The 17,130-nt window shown below is 52.5% G+C and overlaps 1 protein-coding gene across 1 annotated transcript in view; it reads left to right on the top strand.

Annotated features, from left to right (window-relative positions):
- Positions 1-16,844, top strand: part of LOC119449154 (beta-alanine transporter) — a 42,689-nt gene extending 25,845 nt beyond the window's left edge. The window contains exon 2 of the mRNA XM_037712338.2: positions 15,408-16,844. Coding sequence (XP_037568266.1) covers positions 15,408-16,817 — 1,410 coding nt within the window. The 3' untranslated portion in view covers positions 16,818-16,844. The remainder of the gene's footprint in view (positions 1-15,407) is intronic.
- The last annotated feature ends 286 nt before the right edge of the window (positions 16,845-17,130 follow it).

Below are 17,130 nucleotides of genomic sequence, written 5' to 3'. Positions count from 1 at the left end.
ATAGAACAGCCGGCCCAGGAACGGGTGCGGTCTCTGTGTCTCCGTTATTGCATTACAATGGCGCAGCCGACGAACGCCAAGTCTTAAGGGGCTTCAGCCTTAAGCACCGTCCTGCGGAGGCCTTGCGTCCTCCGGCATCTCGCCGTCCAGGGTCCTTCAGGCGAGGGAACGACGTCAACGCTTCCCTTCGCATAGATGCCGCGCCTGGGACTACGTCAAGGTCCGATCCGCCAAGGCACGCGGCACCGACGATCTTCAGCGGCACCGACGATCAAGACGGCGAGGATTGGCTCTCCTCATACGCCCGAGTGAGTGCGCATAACAAATGGGATGACAAAGATAAACTGACTAACGTCATCTTCTACCTTTCTGGAGTCGCTCATCTCTAGTTCCGGAATCAGGAATCCGACCTTACCACCTGGACTGCTTTTACTAATTGTTTCAAAGAAGTCTTCGGTCGCCCTGCTGTGCGAAAGCTTCGTGCGGAGCAACGCTTGCGTGGTCGCGCTAAGCAAAAGGGTGAAAACTTCACCAGTTACATTGAAGATGTTCAATTTTGTCGGCGCATTAACCCCACAATGCCAGAAAGTGAAAAGATAAAGAATGTCATGAAAGGCATCCAAGATGATGCCTTCCAGATGCTCTTGGCGAAAAATCCACGAACGGTTCACGAGGTGATCACCCTGTGCCATAGCTACGACGAGCTCCGCAAACAACGCCTCGCTACGCGCCGAGCTGCCGCGCCGGACGACACGATGTCGGCCCTAACCGACAGTTTCAATGCTGCTCCCGCCCACTCCTCGTTCCTCGACCAAGTCAAACAATTAGTTCGAGAGGAAGTCGCGCGTCAACTGTCCCTTTTGCCTGCTAGCCGGTCATCTGAGTCCTCCTTGTCTCCGGAACTACGTCGGGTCATACACGAACAAGTCAGCGACGCACTACCTTTCGCTCATCAGCCACCTCCAGCCCCGGTTCCACTCACGTAAGCTGCCGTCGTCGCCAGTCCAAGACCTCCGCCTGCAGTTTCGCACTACACGCCTACAAGCGGCTTCTACGCGTCGCCTTCTGCAGCTGCAAACTACATGCCCAGAAGCGACTTCTGCCCGCCTCCGCAACCCCTACGCCCGGCTCAGCATTGTGCACCCCAGCCTGGGCCCACTGTTCACAATCCGTGGCGTACCCAGGACAATCGGCACATCTGCTACGTGTGTGGCTTTGCTGGCCACGTGGCACGATTTTGCCGCCGGCGGGGTTGGTACCCTCCCGATACTGCGAGACCACAAGGGAATGCACCTGACTCCCAGTCCCGCTATGTCCCACCTGTTCCGTACTTCGCTTCATCGTCTCCTGCTCCTCGAAGTTTCACCACTCGTCGGTCTCCATCTCCCCGTCGACGTTCCCTGTCCCCTCTTGCCCCCCCCCCGCTGTGGAGGAAAACGAAAAGGCGCAGTTCCGGAGGCAAGAACTGCGATCTTATTGAACTGCTCAAGCCCTCGTTCATTCCCTGCGAACGTCATTGAAGTTTATGCGGAAGGTATCTCCGTTCGCGCGCTTGTCGACACCGGTGCCGCGGTGTCAGTGATTGCCGACCAGCTTCGCCGTACGCTCCGCAAGGTCGCGACACCGTTTTCCGCTTTTTCGCTATGCACAGCAAGCGCTGAGCCAGTTGAGCCTGTAGGAACTTGCACCGTCCGCGTCGCCATACAAGACGGTTTATATCACATTGAGTTTGTTGTTCTTCCCCGCTGCTCTCATGCCATCATTCTAGGATGGGACTTCCTCTCTTCTCATCGAGTAGTTATTGATTGTGCCCGTGCAGAACTTGCGCTGACTCCATTTTGCGGAAGCCTTTCTGAAGATTTGCCTCTTTGTTCTGCTAGAATGTTCGTCGCCGCCGAAACCGATATCCCTGCTTTATCTTCCGCCCTTGTGCCCATTACCTGTGCTGCTTTCTACAATTCCACAGTTCTCTTCACGCCGTCGAAACTTGCTGACGTCGTCATCCCTTCTTGCTTCCCTTCGCCATCCTTCCCATTCGCCAGAGCTCCAGCGCACTTTACGTTTCGAATCCGTTTTCGTGTCCATAAAGCTTACACCAGGGCGAGTGCCTCGGGTCTGCTGACGAATTTGAGACGAACTTTCTCTACGATGTGCCTGATGACTCGACTCCTCTCAGGTTTACGCCATGGCTCTTCCTGTCTCTGCGTCTGAGCCAGCATGTGACAGAACGTTTGCTCGGTGTATTGATCCGAACCTCACTCCGAGTCAGCGCGCGCAGATCGTCGACCTCCTTACCCGATTTCGCACTTCTTTTGACCTCCAACAACAAGGTTTAGGGCGTCGTTCATCACATCGACACCGGTAGCCATGTTCCACTACGGCAGCGTCCATACCGTGTGTCCGCGACGTAGCGCCGTGTCATCGACGAGCACGTAGGCAACATGCTTCAACACGGCGTGATACAGCCTTCCCACAGTCCTTGGGCCTCTCCAGTAGTGCTGGTGAAAAAGAAAGATAGGACAATTCGTTTTTGTGTGGACTATCGACGCCTGAACAAGATAACCCGGAAAGATGTCTATCCTCTCCCCCGTATTGATGACGCATTAGACTGCCTCCAAGGCGCTGAATTCTTTTCGTCCTTAGACTTACGATCTGGTTACTGGCAAGTCCCGGTGGCTGAGTCAGATCGCCCGAAAACAGCATTCGTTACGCCTGACGGCTTATATGAATTTACTGTGATGCCCTTTGGCCAGTGCAATGCGCCTGCCACATTTCAAAGAATGATGGATAACATCCTCCGCGGCCTCAAATGGCAGACATGCCTTTGTTATCTCGATGACATTGTCATCTTTTCCCCGGACTTTTCTTCTCACCTGCTCCGACTCGAACGCGCCCTCACTTCCCTCGCCGATGCGGGACTCCAGCTCAACATCAAGAAGTGTCGCTTTGCCGCCAGACAGCTAGTCATCCTTGCCCACGTTGTTTCGAAAGATGGTGTGCTTCCAGATCCTACCAAACTCCAAGCAGTCGCCGAATTCGCACGACCAAAGACCATCAAAGAACTCCGCAGCTTCATCGGATTGTGCTCATACTTTCGCCGTTTCATCCGCAACTTCGCCACCATAATAGCGCCTTTTACGCAGCTTCTCGCGGGTAACCACGACCTCTCGGCCTGGTCGCCACTTTGCGATGCCGCATTCACGACGCTGCGTCGTATTCTAACATCACCCCCGTTTTCCCGTCATTTCGACCCCAGCGCACCGACAGAAATTCACAAGGATGCTAGTGGTGTCGGCATTGGCGCTGTTTTTATGCAACGAAAGACTGGCTTCGATGAATACGTCGTTGCCTACGCCAGCCGCGCACTCACGAAAGCGGAAGCCAACTATTACGTTACAGAAAAAGAATGCTTGGCTATCATTTGGGCCATAACTAAATTCCGCCCTTACCTCAACGGCCGTCCATTCGACGTAATAACTGACCATCATGCCCTCTGCAGGCTGTCGTCCTTAAGAGACCCTTCAGGTCGCCTCGCTCGATGGGCGCTCCGCCTCCAAGAGTACGACATTCTAGTGCTGTACCGCTCTGGCCGTAAACATTCGGACGCGGATGCCCTGTCCCGCTCCGCTGTGTCAGGCCAGCTCAATTATTCGAAGTTACCAATATGCGAGTCCTCCCTCACCGCCACGGACATGCTTTCGGAGCAGCAGAAGGATCGATGGATTGTCTCTATGCTGGTACTTCTGTCCAACCATCAGCGCCTTCTTCTGACCGTACACTGCGTCGCCAAGCACACCACTTCGCTGTTCGTGACGGACTCCTATATCGCCGTAACTACCTCTCGGACGGTCGCAAATGGTTACTCGTGGCCCCACGGCATCGACGTTCGGACATGACCTGCAATGCGCGCATGCAGGAGTACTAAAAACGTACGCGCGCCTGCGACTCCGTTATTACTGGCGCGGAATGTACCGATTCGTCCGCCGATATGTGCGCTCCTGCCTCGCTTGACAACGCCGCAAGAATACCCCTTGTTCCTCAGCTACCCCATTGCAACCTTTGCCTTGCCCAGGACGTGCCTTTGACCGCGCCGGAGTTCATCTTTACGGGCCCCTGCCGAGTACTTCAGACGGCAACCGCTAGGTGATTGTGGCGATAGACCATCTAAGGCGTTACGCGGAAACTTCGCCTCTGCCCAGCGCATCTGCGCGTGATGTTACATGGTTCCTTCAGCGTAACATCATACTTCGCCATGGAGCCCCCAGAGAATTGCTCAGCGACAGAGGCAGTGTGTTTTTCTCTGAGGTTATAGAAGCCCTACTCAAGGAATGCCACGTAATTCACCGCACCACTATACTGCATACCACCCGCAGACTAATGGGATGACTGAGCGTTTTAACGGTACTCATGGCGACATGTTATCCATGTACGTCGCATCTGACCAGACCAATTTGCACCGCGTTCTACCCTTCGTGACGTATGCTTACAACACCGCCACACAGAACACTACGGGATTTTCCCCGTTCTTTCTTCTTTACGGACGCGAGCCTTCCTGCACAACGGATACCATCCTCCCGTATCGCCTGACACAACAGAGTCAACTGACCTGTCCGAAGCTGCTGCACACGCGGAAGGGTGCCGACAGCTCGCCCGCACTTTAACTGCGGAAGACCAGCAGCGACAGAAGCACCGTTGGGATACTTCTGCCTCTCCTGCTCCCTGTGCCCCTGACTCACTAGTCTGGCTTTGGGCTCCCGCCACCAGCCCTGGACTTTCACCGAAACTCGTTTCCAAGTACCAGGGTCCCTACCGTGTGGTCAGTCAAACGTCTCCTGTGAAATACATCATAGAACCCCTTGAGCCACCTTCGGATTAGCGTCGCCGAGGGCGCGAAATCGTGCACGTTCAGCGGCTAAAGCCTTACTTCGACCCCCCCCCCCCCCCCTGTGCTTTCCTGCCCGTAGGTCGCCGGGACGGCTCCTTTTCTCCGGGGAGATAATTGTACTGAAGAAGAACGAGCAGTATGCACTGCTTCAAGAAAGACGACGACGACGAGTTGGTGGAAGCCGTGTGCCTGTGTTGCCTGCGCTCTGTAACCTCTCGCTGCAGTGCTCTACGCTGTAATTAATTAAACTAGAGTGCCTCTCTAGAATATATATATATACACGCACCCCATCGTAACAATATATATATATATATTGTAGTGAAGAAGAGGGACGATGCAATGGGTCATCCTTACCAGCGCTGTATAGTGGGTCAGTCTCTCCAGCGCATCGCTCGTACTACGCCGCTCGCGCTCGCGGTTCCTTGAACTGATCCAACGGTAGGCCCTAAAGCCTGTGTGCAATAAACGCCTTTACAAGTGGTGGAGAGTGCTACGCTCGAACGCATCCTGGAGCTTCGATCCCGCACCCTCTCTTCAACCATGTCTCAAGACGCATCTCAGCCGACGTCCCAGCAAGCGCCTCCTGCACCCTCCTTCATGTGCTCTGGTCTACCTTGCCACAAGGATCCTCCTGTTTTCAGTGGCACCGATGACACCGACGTGGAGGACTGGCTGTCCACGTACGAGCGAGTAAGCGTCATCAATAAATGGGACGATTCCACGAAACTCAGCAACGTGCTCTTTTACCTCGCCGGCGTGTCCAGCTTCTGGTACAACAACCACGAGACAGAAGTTCCGGCATGGTCCGCGTTCAGGACCTTATTAGTAGCCGTGTTTTGACGTCCTGCTGCGCGCAAGGTGCGAGCTGAAGCCCGCACCTTGCTTGCGAGAACGAGGCCAACAGCCGGGAGAGTCCTTCACTAGCTACATCGAGGATATCCTGGAAGAATCCACAATCCGTCACAGAGATCGTTACGTTATGCCAAAGTTACGAGGAGCTACACAGGCAGCGCTTGTTGGCTCGTCGGTCTTCATCACGCGACGAACACAATGCTGGTCTAGCTACCACCTTCGACCAGACCGCACTGCTTGCGGAAATGAAGGCATTCATTCGGGAGGAAGTCGCCCGCCAACTCTCCTTGGTACCTTTTGCTCAGCCGCCGCATGTGCCACAGCCCGCTTCGACTGTCGTGCCTCCGCTCCGCCGCGCCATCGAGCAAGAAATCGCCGAGGTCTTGCCCGACCAACGCCACCATGTCCCTGCGCCTGCTCCACCGCGCTATACCGAGGTCGTGGCACCACCCCAACAGGCCCCGGCACCAGCACCACTCAGCTACGCTGAAGTCGTCGCGAGGCCCCGAGCCCCTCACTTATGCCGACGTCGTGGCTCGGCCACCGGTGCAGCGCGTTATACAGTCCTATCACCAGCCGCTTCATCCAGAGCGTGCTCCGACGTGGACGGGACCAGCTACAGAAAACCGGTGTCGAACCTATGACAACCGACCTATACGTTTTGCCTGCGGCTACGCCGGTCACGTGGCCCGTTTCTGTAATCGTGTGCAGCCGCCCAGCGTCGAAGCCTCCATGACGAAGCGTGCGCCCCGTCCATATTACGATCCACCATCCGGTGTGTCACCGACACCCGCCGTACCTCATATCCACGCCAGCGCTCGTTATCGCCGATGCGGCCTCGTGCCGCCCCTCGGGATGAGGAAAACTAACAGTCACAGACCAAGAGGCAAGGGCTGCGGCAACGTCGAAGTGCACAAGTCCTCAATGCAGCCCATCCAATGTGATAGACGTATTTGTCGACGGTGTCCGCACGTCTGCACTCGTGGACACAGGAGCAGCCGTATGTGTTATGGACGCTACACTTTGCCGCTTACTTCGGAAAGTCACGACGCCCCTGTCCGGACTATCCCTTCGCACAGCCAGTGCTCAGCATATTCGACCCTTGGCGTGCTGCACTGCTCGTGTAGAAATTCAGGACGTTGTATACGCCATAGAATTCTTCATCATTTCCTCCTGCTCTCACGATGTCATCCTCGGCTGGGATTTTCTCTCGCGCCACAATGCGGTTATCGATTGCGCACGGGCCGAAATAGAACTATCGCCGCTGCTAGATTTCACGCCCACTGACGCTTCGTCGCTTTCCAGGAAACTGATCATCGAAGCCGACACTCAGGTTGCTCCCAACGCCTCAATGATCGTGTCCATGCACTGCAGCGGCCTCTCGGACGCCATTCCATTGCATTACCATCTGGCCGTTTCCTCGCAAGGAAAGGCCTGTTGCTACCTTTTGCGACCGTGGACATCACCAAGGGCACTAGCGCAATTTTCGTTTGCAACCCGTGCCCATACCCTGTCATGCTGCTCCGAGCACAATGTGTTGGTACCGTGGAAGCCATCGACGACGTGCAAGTTATCGACGTGCCCGACTACCCAAATTGCGCCACCTACCGTACGCTCAGTGCCGTTTCTACATCAGACGCATTGCCCAGAGAAGTATTTGGTTCCTCCATCGCTGGAACCTTTACAGTGGCCCAGTGTTCCCAGCTGCTGTCCCTCTTGGAAGAATTTCGCTCGTCTTTCGACGTGGGGCAAGTTTCCCTGGGTCAGACTTCAACGGTCACGCATCACATCGACACTGGCTCTCACCCACCATTGCGACAACACCCGTATCGCGTTTCTGCGAGCGAACGTCGTGTGATTAACGAGCAAGTCGACGACATGCTTCGGCGTGAAGTAATTTGGCCCTCGAAAAGTCCATGGGCTTCGCCTGTCATCCTTGTTGCAAAGAAGGACGGCTCCGTCAGGTGTTGCGTCGATTATCGCGCGCTTAACAAGATCACTCGCAAGGACTTCTATCCTCTGCCACGCATAGACGACGCAATTGACCACCTGCAAGGAGCCGAGCTCTTTTCATCTCTGGATTTGCGCTCCGGGTATTGGCAAGTGCCTACGGAAGAAGTCGATCAGCCGAAAACAGCCTTTATCACGCGCGACGGCTTGTACGAGTTCAACGTACGTCATGCCTTTTGGACTCTGTAATGCGCCCGCGACATTCGAGCGCATGATGGACACAGTTCTGCGAGGCTTAAAGTGGCACACCTGTTTGTGTTATCTTAATGACACAAACAGGTGTGCGCCTGACTTCACTACGCACCTCGAACGCCTCCGGCGTGTTTTTACGTGTTTACCGAACGCCAGCCTACAATTAAACATAAAGAAGTGCTGATTTACTGCTCAGCAACTCATGATACTTGGCTATGTGGTATCCAAGGATGGAATTCTCCCCGACCTCGACAAACTTCGCGCCGTTGCCGAGTTTCCCAAGCCAATGTCCATCAAAGAATTGCGCAGTTTCATGGGTCTGTGCTCCTACTTCCAACGCTTCATTCGGAATTTCACCGCCATCATATCGCCCCTGACGAAGCTCCTAGCGAGCAACGGGCTCCTCACCTCGTGGTCACCAGAGTGCGACGAGGCGTTCACGAGTCTTCGTCGTTTGCTGACTCTCCCCCCCCCCCCCCCAATTTTGCGCCACTACGATCCGACGGCCCCTACAGAAGTCCACACAGATGCCAGCGGTGTTAGCCTAGCCGCTGTCCTCGCGCAACGCAAGCAAGGGTTCCCTGAGTATGTCGTTGCTTATGCCAGCCGAACGCTTACGAAAGCCGAGAATAATTATACCGTGACTGAAAAAGAATGTCTTGCGATCATCTGGGCTATTAATAAGTTCCGGCCATATTTGTATGGCCGCCCAATTGATGTCATCACGGACCACCACGCGCTATGTTGGCTGGCGTCGTTGAAAGATCCGTCCGGCCGTCTTGCACGTTGGGCACTTCCCCTGCAAGACTACGACATCCGCGTACTCTACCGAAGCGGACGACACCACTCGGACGCCGATGCCCTCTCGCAGTCTCCCTTGGCGGACAACAATATATCTCGGTTGACTGTGTCTTCCATCGACCTTCGCACCATCGCTCCCGAGCAGCGCAAGGACCCCTGGATTGCGTCGATTATAGGCTGGCTCTCTGATCCATCGACCAGGTCAACAACCCGCGCGTTGCGCCGTCAAGCTCACCATTTCGCCGTTCGCGAGGACCTGCTTCACCGGTGCAATTACAGCTGCGACGGACGCCAGTGGTTGCTAGTAGTGCCTCGCAGCCTGCGTTCCGAAATATGCGCAGCTTTCCACGCCGATCCCCAGTGTGCCCATGCTGGCGTTTTCAAGACTTACCAGCGCCTTCAACAGCGAAACTACTGGTGAGGGATGTACAGCTACGTTCAAAAGTTCGTACGCTCTTGTCCCGATTGCCAGCGCCAGAAATCTTCACCCCGTCTCTCGCCAGCTAGGCTGCAACCTTTACCTTGCCCCACCCGGCCCTCTGGGCGCGTTAGTACAGATTTGTATGTGCCCCTTCCCATGACTTCGGCTGGAAACCGCTGGGCCATTGTGGGAGTCGACCATCTTACGCAATACGCTGAAACTGCGGCGCTTCCGGCAGCTAAAGCGCATGACGTTGCCTCCTTCCTGCTTCGTCGATTCATCCTACGTCATGGGCCACTCCATGAGCTGCTCAGTGGCCAGGGACGGGTCTTCCTCTCCAAAGTAGTCGAAGCTGTTCTCAAAGAGTGTCACGTCGTTCATCGCACAACAACGGCGTACCATCCTCAAACTAATGGAATCACGGAACGATTCAACCGTACGCTCGGTGACATGCTCTCAATGTACGTCTGCTCCGACCGCACGAACTGGGACGCCATTCTACCCTTCGTCACCTACGCGTACAATACCGCTACCCAGAGCACTACTGGTTTTTTGCCATATTTCTGATTGTACGGCCGGCACCCATCGCACACCATCGACACAATGCTATCATACCGGCCCGACGCATCTGAATGTGCACCCATTTCCGATACGGTGAGACATGCCGAAGAGTGCCACGACCTCGCCCGTGCCTTTACCTCCACTGACCAAGAGCGCCAGAAGAACACTCGCGGTGACACCATCTCTGCGTCCACCTTTCTTCCTGGAGCGCTTGTGTGGCTCTCAATTCCTTCCGCTGCACCTGGTCTGTCTTCCAAGTTAATGCCCAAGTATGAAGGTCCCTACCGCATCGTCGAGCCTGCATCACCCGTCAACTATGTGATTGAGCCTGTTGAACCATCTTCGGACATGCGCCATCGCGGACGCGACATTGTCAACATCGAGCGCCTCAAACTGTACTATGATCCACTAATAGTGACGAACCGTTAGGCCGCCGGACGGCTCCCTTTTTCGTCCCCCGGGGTAATTGTAGTGAAGAAGAGGGACGATGCAGTGGGGCATCCTTATCAGCGCTGTCTAGTGGGTGTCTCTCCAGCGCATCGCTCGGACTACGCCACTCGCGCTCGCGGTTCCTTGAACTGATCCAATGGTTCGCCCTAACGCCTCTGTGCAATAAACGCCTTTACAATATATATATATATATATATATATATATATATATATATATATATATATATACAGGGTGTCCCACGTAGCTGGACAGAACCAAGGCAATGTTGCTTGCTGTCGCTTGGGGATACTCATATTATTTTTTGCATTCCACATAATTCCATTATAAGTCCTAATTACTTTTTCAACTTCTCAAATATTAAAATTAGATGAAACATGTCAATAAGAGAACAGTTGAGCAACATGAAAAACTCCCGATACAGCTTTCTGTTGCTCAATACGTGCTATGTAAAGGTGTTTTTCCGAGCGTAAAAGAAGCCCGCGAATACACGCAAAGTGCGTCGTGCGGCCAGTCGCGCGGCAATTTTGCGTGTATTCGCGGGCTTCTTTCACTCACGGAAAAACACTTTTATGTAGCACGTATTGAGCAGCAGAAAGCTGTATCGGGAGTTTTTCATGTTGCTCTACAGTTTTCTCATTGACAATTTTCATCTAATTTTAATATTTCAGAAGGTGATTAATTAATTAGGACTTGTTATGCAATTATGTGGAATGCAAAAAATATTCTGAGTATCTCTAAGCGACCGCAAACAGCATTACCTTGGTTCTGTTGAGCTAGGTGGCATTTTCATATTTTTAAGGTTTGGCTTAAGTTACGTGGGACACCCTGTACATATATATATATATATATATATATATATATATATATATATATATTATACGTTTAATAACAGTTACACTGGAAACTACGTGTGACCTCGAAAGATTGTTCACTGTATTGACGAGCTTATACGAGTATTTGCAAGACCTCAGAGTAGGAGATAATTCAGTTTTACAGTCCGTGTCCCCTCACGCCACCGAGAGACTGGCGTCTCTTGGTTGAGCCATGCGACAAGCGGTTCAGTTAAACACGTTAGGGAGATATATGTGTTCTGAGCGTAATAAGTCGCACACGTAAACATCAATGAAAAAAGCAATGTACCGCCTTGTAAAAGCTTCTCGGTTGAACTTAAAAAAAATATTAGCTTTCAAGTTGGGGATGCGGCTCTTACACGGACTTATACGGGAAGATTATAAGAACAGCGTGGATTGTGTTATTGAGCCGCAAATGCAGCATATGACGAATAAAAATGAATAAGGAAAATGCACAGCATGCACTGAGGAGCTTTACAAATAGCGCAACCACGCGTCTTTTCTTACCCAAATGGCCTCACTCTGCTTGCGCTGTTATGTACCTCATTTTCGTTCCTTTGTATAACTTTTCAGGTGTTTTCTAAGCCAGGTGGTTTGCTTTGACTTGCAAGTTGGTGCCTTTCTCTCTCCTATTAAATCAACTCGTTGTCTGATGGTATGATTTCACCATCATTGAAAAAGTGTTCGTCCGCGCACTTTACCTGGAAATGAAGTCGTCGACAATCGTATTCAAATTGATTTTGCGGGAGAGTTCTTTGTGAGCGTGCAAAATGGTCAGATGGTTCAAATGGGCTTGTTCAGTCATCGACCGCAAGTATCTTTTCTGTCGCCGAAGGCAAGAAAAGGACCTCTCGGATGTGCTTGACGAGACCGGTATGGTCAACGCAATTTTTGCTAGCTTGGCCATTTCCGGCAAATAGTTTCGCAGGTGTTCGCCCTTGCCCCCCGCAAACATGTACACGACGTGCCCAAATCTCTGCAATGATTCCAGCCTTTGTTGGCTTAAAATGTCAATCAGCATATCTCTGTGCAAAATCAGGCGTCCCGGTTCAAGGTCGTCACCGTAGAACTATGTTATATATGCTTCGTCTTCCTTCCCTATGGCAAGCTGCTCAATGTGGGACTTATACTGCCACATATCAGGTGGATACCGGTTGTTTAACGAAGACAGCACTGTGTGAAGTACTTCATAGAATATCTGGCGGTACATGTCACTTGCTGATGGAAACACGTGAGCTGAGGAACCTTCTTGATAGCGGCGTGGAGTCGCCTAGCATCTAGAACACACGGGTCCTCAACTTCTACTTTTCCTGCCTCTGCCATACATATGTGCGTCACGCGCTTTATTTTGGAGTTAATCTGCGCCGAGTTAAAGCTTGGGCCATCCGAGATGGCTGGTCCCTTCGCGTGCGCTGTCTCCCCGCGCGCCTAGCGTTATGTTTCCGCCGGTGCTTATACGGTGGAAAATACGCTTGCTTTTCAGCGTCAGGCGGGTTCTGGCGAAGTACCGATAAGCGACTATAAACTATTGGTTTTGTCGTTGGTGCTCGTGCTGTGTTTGTAGCCGGTGCATAATCCAACGTCCGCAGCCGTGGTAGAAGCGAGCTCGAAGCCTGTTTTATATTTCTACTTTTATTGCGACAGCAATTGTATCGACACTCCAGGCAAATTTTCGCTGTCGTCGCCGCCGTGATATTCAGTATAAAGTCCAAATGTCATATGAGTGAGCGACCCATACACTACGGGTGCGAGAAAAAGCCCGTAACGCTGAGCCGTAACACTTGATAGACATTATCTTCCCACGCGCTCAACATTCGGGTTAGTTGGAGGTCACATGATCAAATGCGCGCATGGGCAGGAGAGCACGCGTCTTCTCATCAAGCCCTGCCGCAGCTGGAAATTACTGTGTGCGGATGACGCTTACGAGGCCCGCGTGCAGTATCCATTTGTTGGTAATCATTCGGGGTGCAGTGATCAAGGGCGAGCAGGGATGGCTGCTAACTTCATGCGCGCTGCCTTCCTTCTTAGGCTGTTTTTCCCCGCCCCATGTGTTGCAGATCGCATAGCCTAAGTTAAGAGACAGGAGTAATTGGAGATCGCTGACCGAAGCCGTCCTGTAGGGGAAATAAAAATATGCAGATAATGCGCGGTGAATCGCATGGCTGTACGAACTCTTCGCCCCCGCTGCCGGCGTTCATCATAATGCCAGCGTTGTGGTAGCGACTGCTCGTGGTCATCCAGCAGGATATTTACAGGTTTACATGGTCCGTGCATTGCATGATGTTTGTTATTTTAATTAGTGAGTAAATGTTAGTACAATTCATATAGGCGGTATAACCAACGTACAGACTGGTGTGAGGGCCGCACTTTTTTGCCGAAATTTTGACGAGCCCTACAAGGGACCGGGCCATTTTATTTAATTTTTCCAACTACGAGTATGAAATCCGCCGTAAACCTCCGCAATCGCCTCCTCTCTCCATTAATAATCGTGTACAAGTTTAGAAGGCAGCGCCATTTCCCCTCAAAGGCGGATGCACACGAGCATCCACCAATGGGCGTGCACTCTAGACTGACGTCATGAGCCGGACGGCCGGTGACCCCGCCGACGGAGCACATGGCAGCCCGCGCTTCGAGCTGGGCCGAGCCGCGTCAGCGGGACTATTTCTTTAGTTGCGGTGGAAATCGACTGCTGCGCTTCAGTGGTCAGGGCGAGGCGCCTCTCCTGTCTTCTTAAGTTATAACCACCTTTTTTTTATAGTTGCGACGCGCGAAAGTACGCTGCGCAGGGAAATTCGCAGTGGAGCGCGATCGGGATCGCGTTGAACGCCGATTGCTTCTCGGTTGGATTAAAAAAATATGCATTTGCTTGCTAGTTGGGCATGCGGCTCTTACACGGGTTTATACGCGAAGAATCTTTTTCGTGTAATAGACTTATGCTTCGCTATCATTAATACTGCTTCGACTTTCAGGCAAAACTGTAGCCTCTTTTTTTTTCTTCCGAGTCCTAGTAGAAGCTCTGCTACGCACGACTGCTATTGATTCTGGTTTCGAGTGAATACGGCTTGGCCTCACATTGGTTACTAAGTTAATTATATATAGTTATGGCCTCTACATGCGCGTTGCGATGTTTCCACCCCCAATAAATGTTATAAATTATTATAATTTTTTATGAGTCCCTAGCAATACGTACAGGAAAGAGAAGCACTGCTGAGAGACATCATTCACGTGCATTTCACACACCGTTGATAAAAGTCTCTGCCGAAGGATCATTGAAGTCTGCAGGTCTTTTTTAGCGTCAAAAAAATGCGCCAAGCAATTTGTAGCGAGTTGAACATACAGCAACATATTGATTCTCTAGACGTAGACTATCCATACCATTAGAAATAATTGTTAGTTGGCTACCTGTTTCTCTTTCAAAATATCATAAATTTTGTCGCGCGTACACATTGAAATATAATGTCTGTGCATGGTGTTGACAGTGGAAATGAAAATAACACGTTGAAGGTGAAAAAATACGGACGAGGGAGCCGCCGTTGGTGCTTTTAATGAGCTTGTTTTCCCATTGCCAGGATTTTCAGAACTAAAGCGAAATTAATCATAAAATCCGCGCACGTCAGCGTCAACAATGACGCGGTTAGTTTTTAGCCACAGTAACATTTAAAGGGAAAATGTAGAGGCAACTCAAAAGAAACCATAAATGGTTTGGGTAAGAGGACATTTTAGGAGCGAAGGGGAGGGGGCAGAGCCGCTCCGCCCCCCCCCCCCCCCCCCGGAGAGCTCCGGAGGGGGCTCGAGCCCCGGAGCCCCCCCGTAGTCGGCGCCTATGCTTCAGTAGTAAGTGTTAAACATGTTTTATTTTTCTGGGCGGGGGGGGGGGGGGGAGCAGTTGCTAAGGTGATTCGGAACTGAGTGATTTATATTGCAGCCATCACACAAATAATTAACTTCGTACAGTTTTACCAGCGTTGTAGTCACCGATAAATACCACTTTTTATCATCATTCCAGAGACACTCTTAAAGTTTACTATTATGATTTAGAAGACACAGCAGGAGCAGGTATATAATGAACGAATAAGTGCATAGCGGCAACACGCGTAGCCGAAATATGGCTAAATGGTGCGTTGAGAGTGCTTCAGCCGAAATGCTACTGTGTAAAGAAACAAAAAAAAATAAAAACAATGTGAGTGACAATGTAGTGAGAAAATGCATAAATAGCTGTCATGTTGCGTTTGCCAAGCAGAGTCGCCGATCTGTCTCGTATATCTAATTTATTCCGCATGGATACGTATATGCGTGCTTATACGTAATCTGTACGCAATAGCGTGTGTAAATACATACAGTTTCACAGCAAAAAAGGCGTTTTCGCCCGGACACGTCTTGCAGGACAATCCGGCGGCCAACAGGTCGGCGGCGCCTTGCCATGGATGGGACTACGACATCGCGAACCGAGGCGACAGCATCATCAGCAGGTTCGGCCTCGTGTGTGGCCGCCAGTACTTGCTGAACTTTCGCATCGGCGTCTTCTTCACTATTGCCGGCCTCGTGTCACCGCTGCTAGGGTTGGCGTCCGACCGAGTTGGCCGCAAGCCTGTCACTATGGTCTCCGTGATGGTTCTGCTGGCTGCAACCGTTGGCAACAGCGTCGCCGGCACTTTCGCCTTCTACGTCTCCACTAGGACGGTGGCCTTGACAACCGTCAACGTCGTTTTCATGCTCACCTTCATCCTGCTCTACGAGGTGACAGGAAACGACTGGCGGCTGCTGTTCACCCTCCTGGACACGGCCGTCGGGCTCACCGTCGTGCCTTCATTCGTCGACGTTCTCAGCCTACTGGAACCACGCTGGGTGCTGGTGCACGTAGTCGTCATTGTGCCCACGGCCATTCTGGCGGTCTGGTGCTGCCTGCTGCGAGAGTCGCCCGCCTGGCTACTGGCCACCTGGAACCTGCAGCGTGCCCAGGAGGGTGCCCTGGAGGCAGCCAGCGTCAATGGCCTAGACAACGCCAAGGCGGCGGCTACCTTCCGCGCAATTCTCGTCCAAATGGTGAAGCTCGACCGGAGCCCGCACTCGACAACTGGGCTCGTCGTGACCGAGGGCCGCGTGCAGTCCGTGAGGATGCATCGCCGGGCAGCGTCAGTGTTCCTGACCAGGCTGACGCTCAGTGCCGTCTACTTCCCCCTGGTGGCAACGGGACGGGCCCCCGGCTACTACTGGGCGGCAGTGCACGCTCTACTGCTGGCGGCGTCCTACGTGGCTGTCGCCTGGGCCGTGCTCAAGCGCGGACTCCGGGACACGCTGATCGTGCTGCTGGTCGTCGTGGGCGCCTTCTCAGCCATCCAGACGCTGCTGATGTCCGTCGGCGTTCTCCAGCTGGCCGTTCCTGTCGTGCATACCGCACTCAAGGTCGCGCTCTCGGGCTCCATGAGTGTTGTCCTGTGCTACTCTGCTGAAGTGTTTCCCACCAGGATCCGCTGTGCTGGCGTTAGTGCCTCAATATTCTTCGGTTCCGCCGGTTCACTCCTGGGTTTCCTAGTATACGCCCTGAACGGCCACAAAGCAGGCGTCTACTTCCACGCGATCGCGGCCATCATGACCACCCTGAGCGTCTTTGCGGTGCAATGGCTTCCCGAGGTCCTCGTCGAGACGCATAAAGCGAAGTGTCGGTCGGCGCCTGTGAGCGCCCAAGAGCGCAAGGAGGCCCTCAAGCAGTCGCTGGCGCTACCTGGCGACGGTGGGAAGAGGAGAAGATGGCACAGGGGAAAGGTGAAGACGCCGCCCAAGTCGCCAGCCTAAGAGTGGTAACACTTCGAGTACGCGCGAGAGGCTGGAAAAGTGGTGAAGGCAATAAACACATCCTACCTGCCACAGAATACACGCACTACCATTTGGAACTTGAATACCAGAGGGTGAAAATAGTTTAAGTTCACATTTCTGTAGAACTTGTAAAGGTTCCTACAGTATTTTAGAAACACGAGGGAAGTTCTGTAGGTAACCGTGCGCTGAAAGTATTTTCTTACTCTCATGTTGTATGCAAATTTTTCTTTTTATTGTGAACTCCTAACTTATTCTGCCTCAGTTGTCGTATTGGTGACACTCACTGATTCGA

The sequence above is a fragment of the Dermacentor silvarum genome, chromosome 4 (assembly GCF_013339745.2).
Source record: "Dermacentor silvarum isolate Dsil-2018 chromosome 4, BIME_Dsil_1.4, whole genome shotgun sequence".
In the NCBI taxonomy this organism is placed as follows: Eukaryota; Metazoa; Arthropoda; class Arachnida; order Ixodida; family Ixodidae; genus Dermacentor; species Dermacentor silvarum.
Note: the sequence above shows the minus strand (reverse complement) of the source record. Positions and strands in the feature narration are given on the sequence as shown.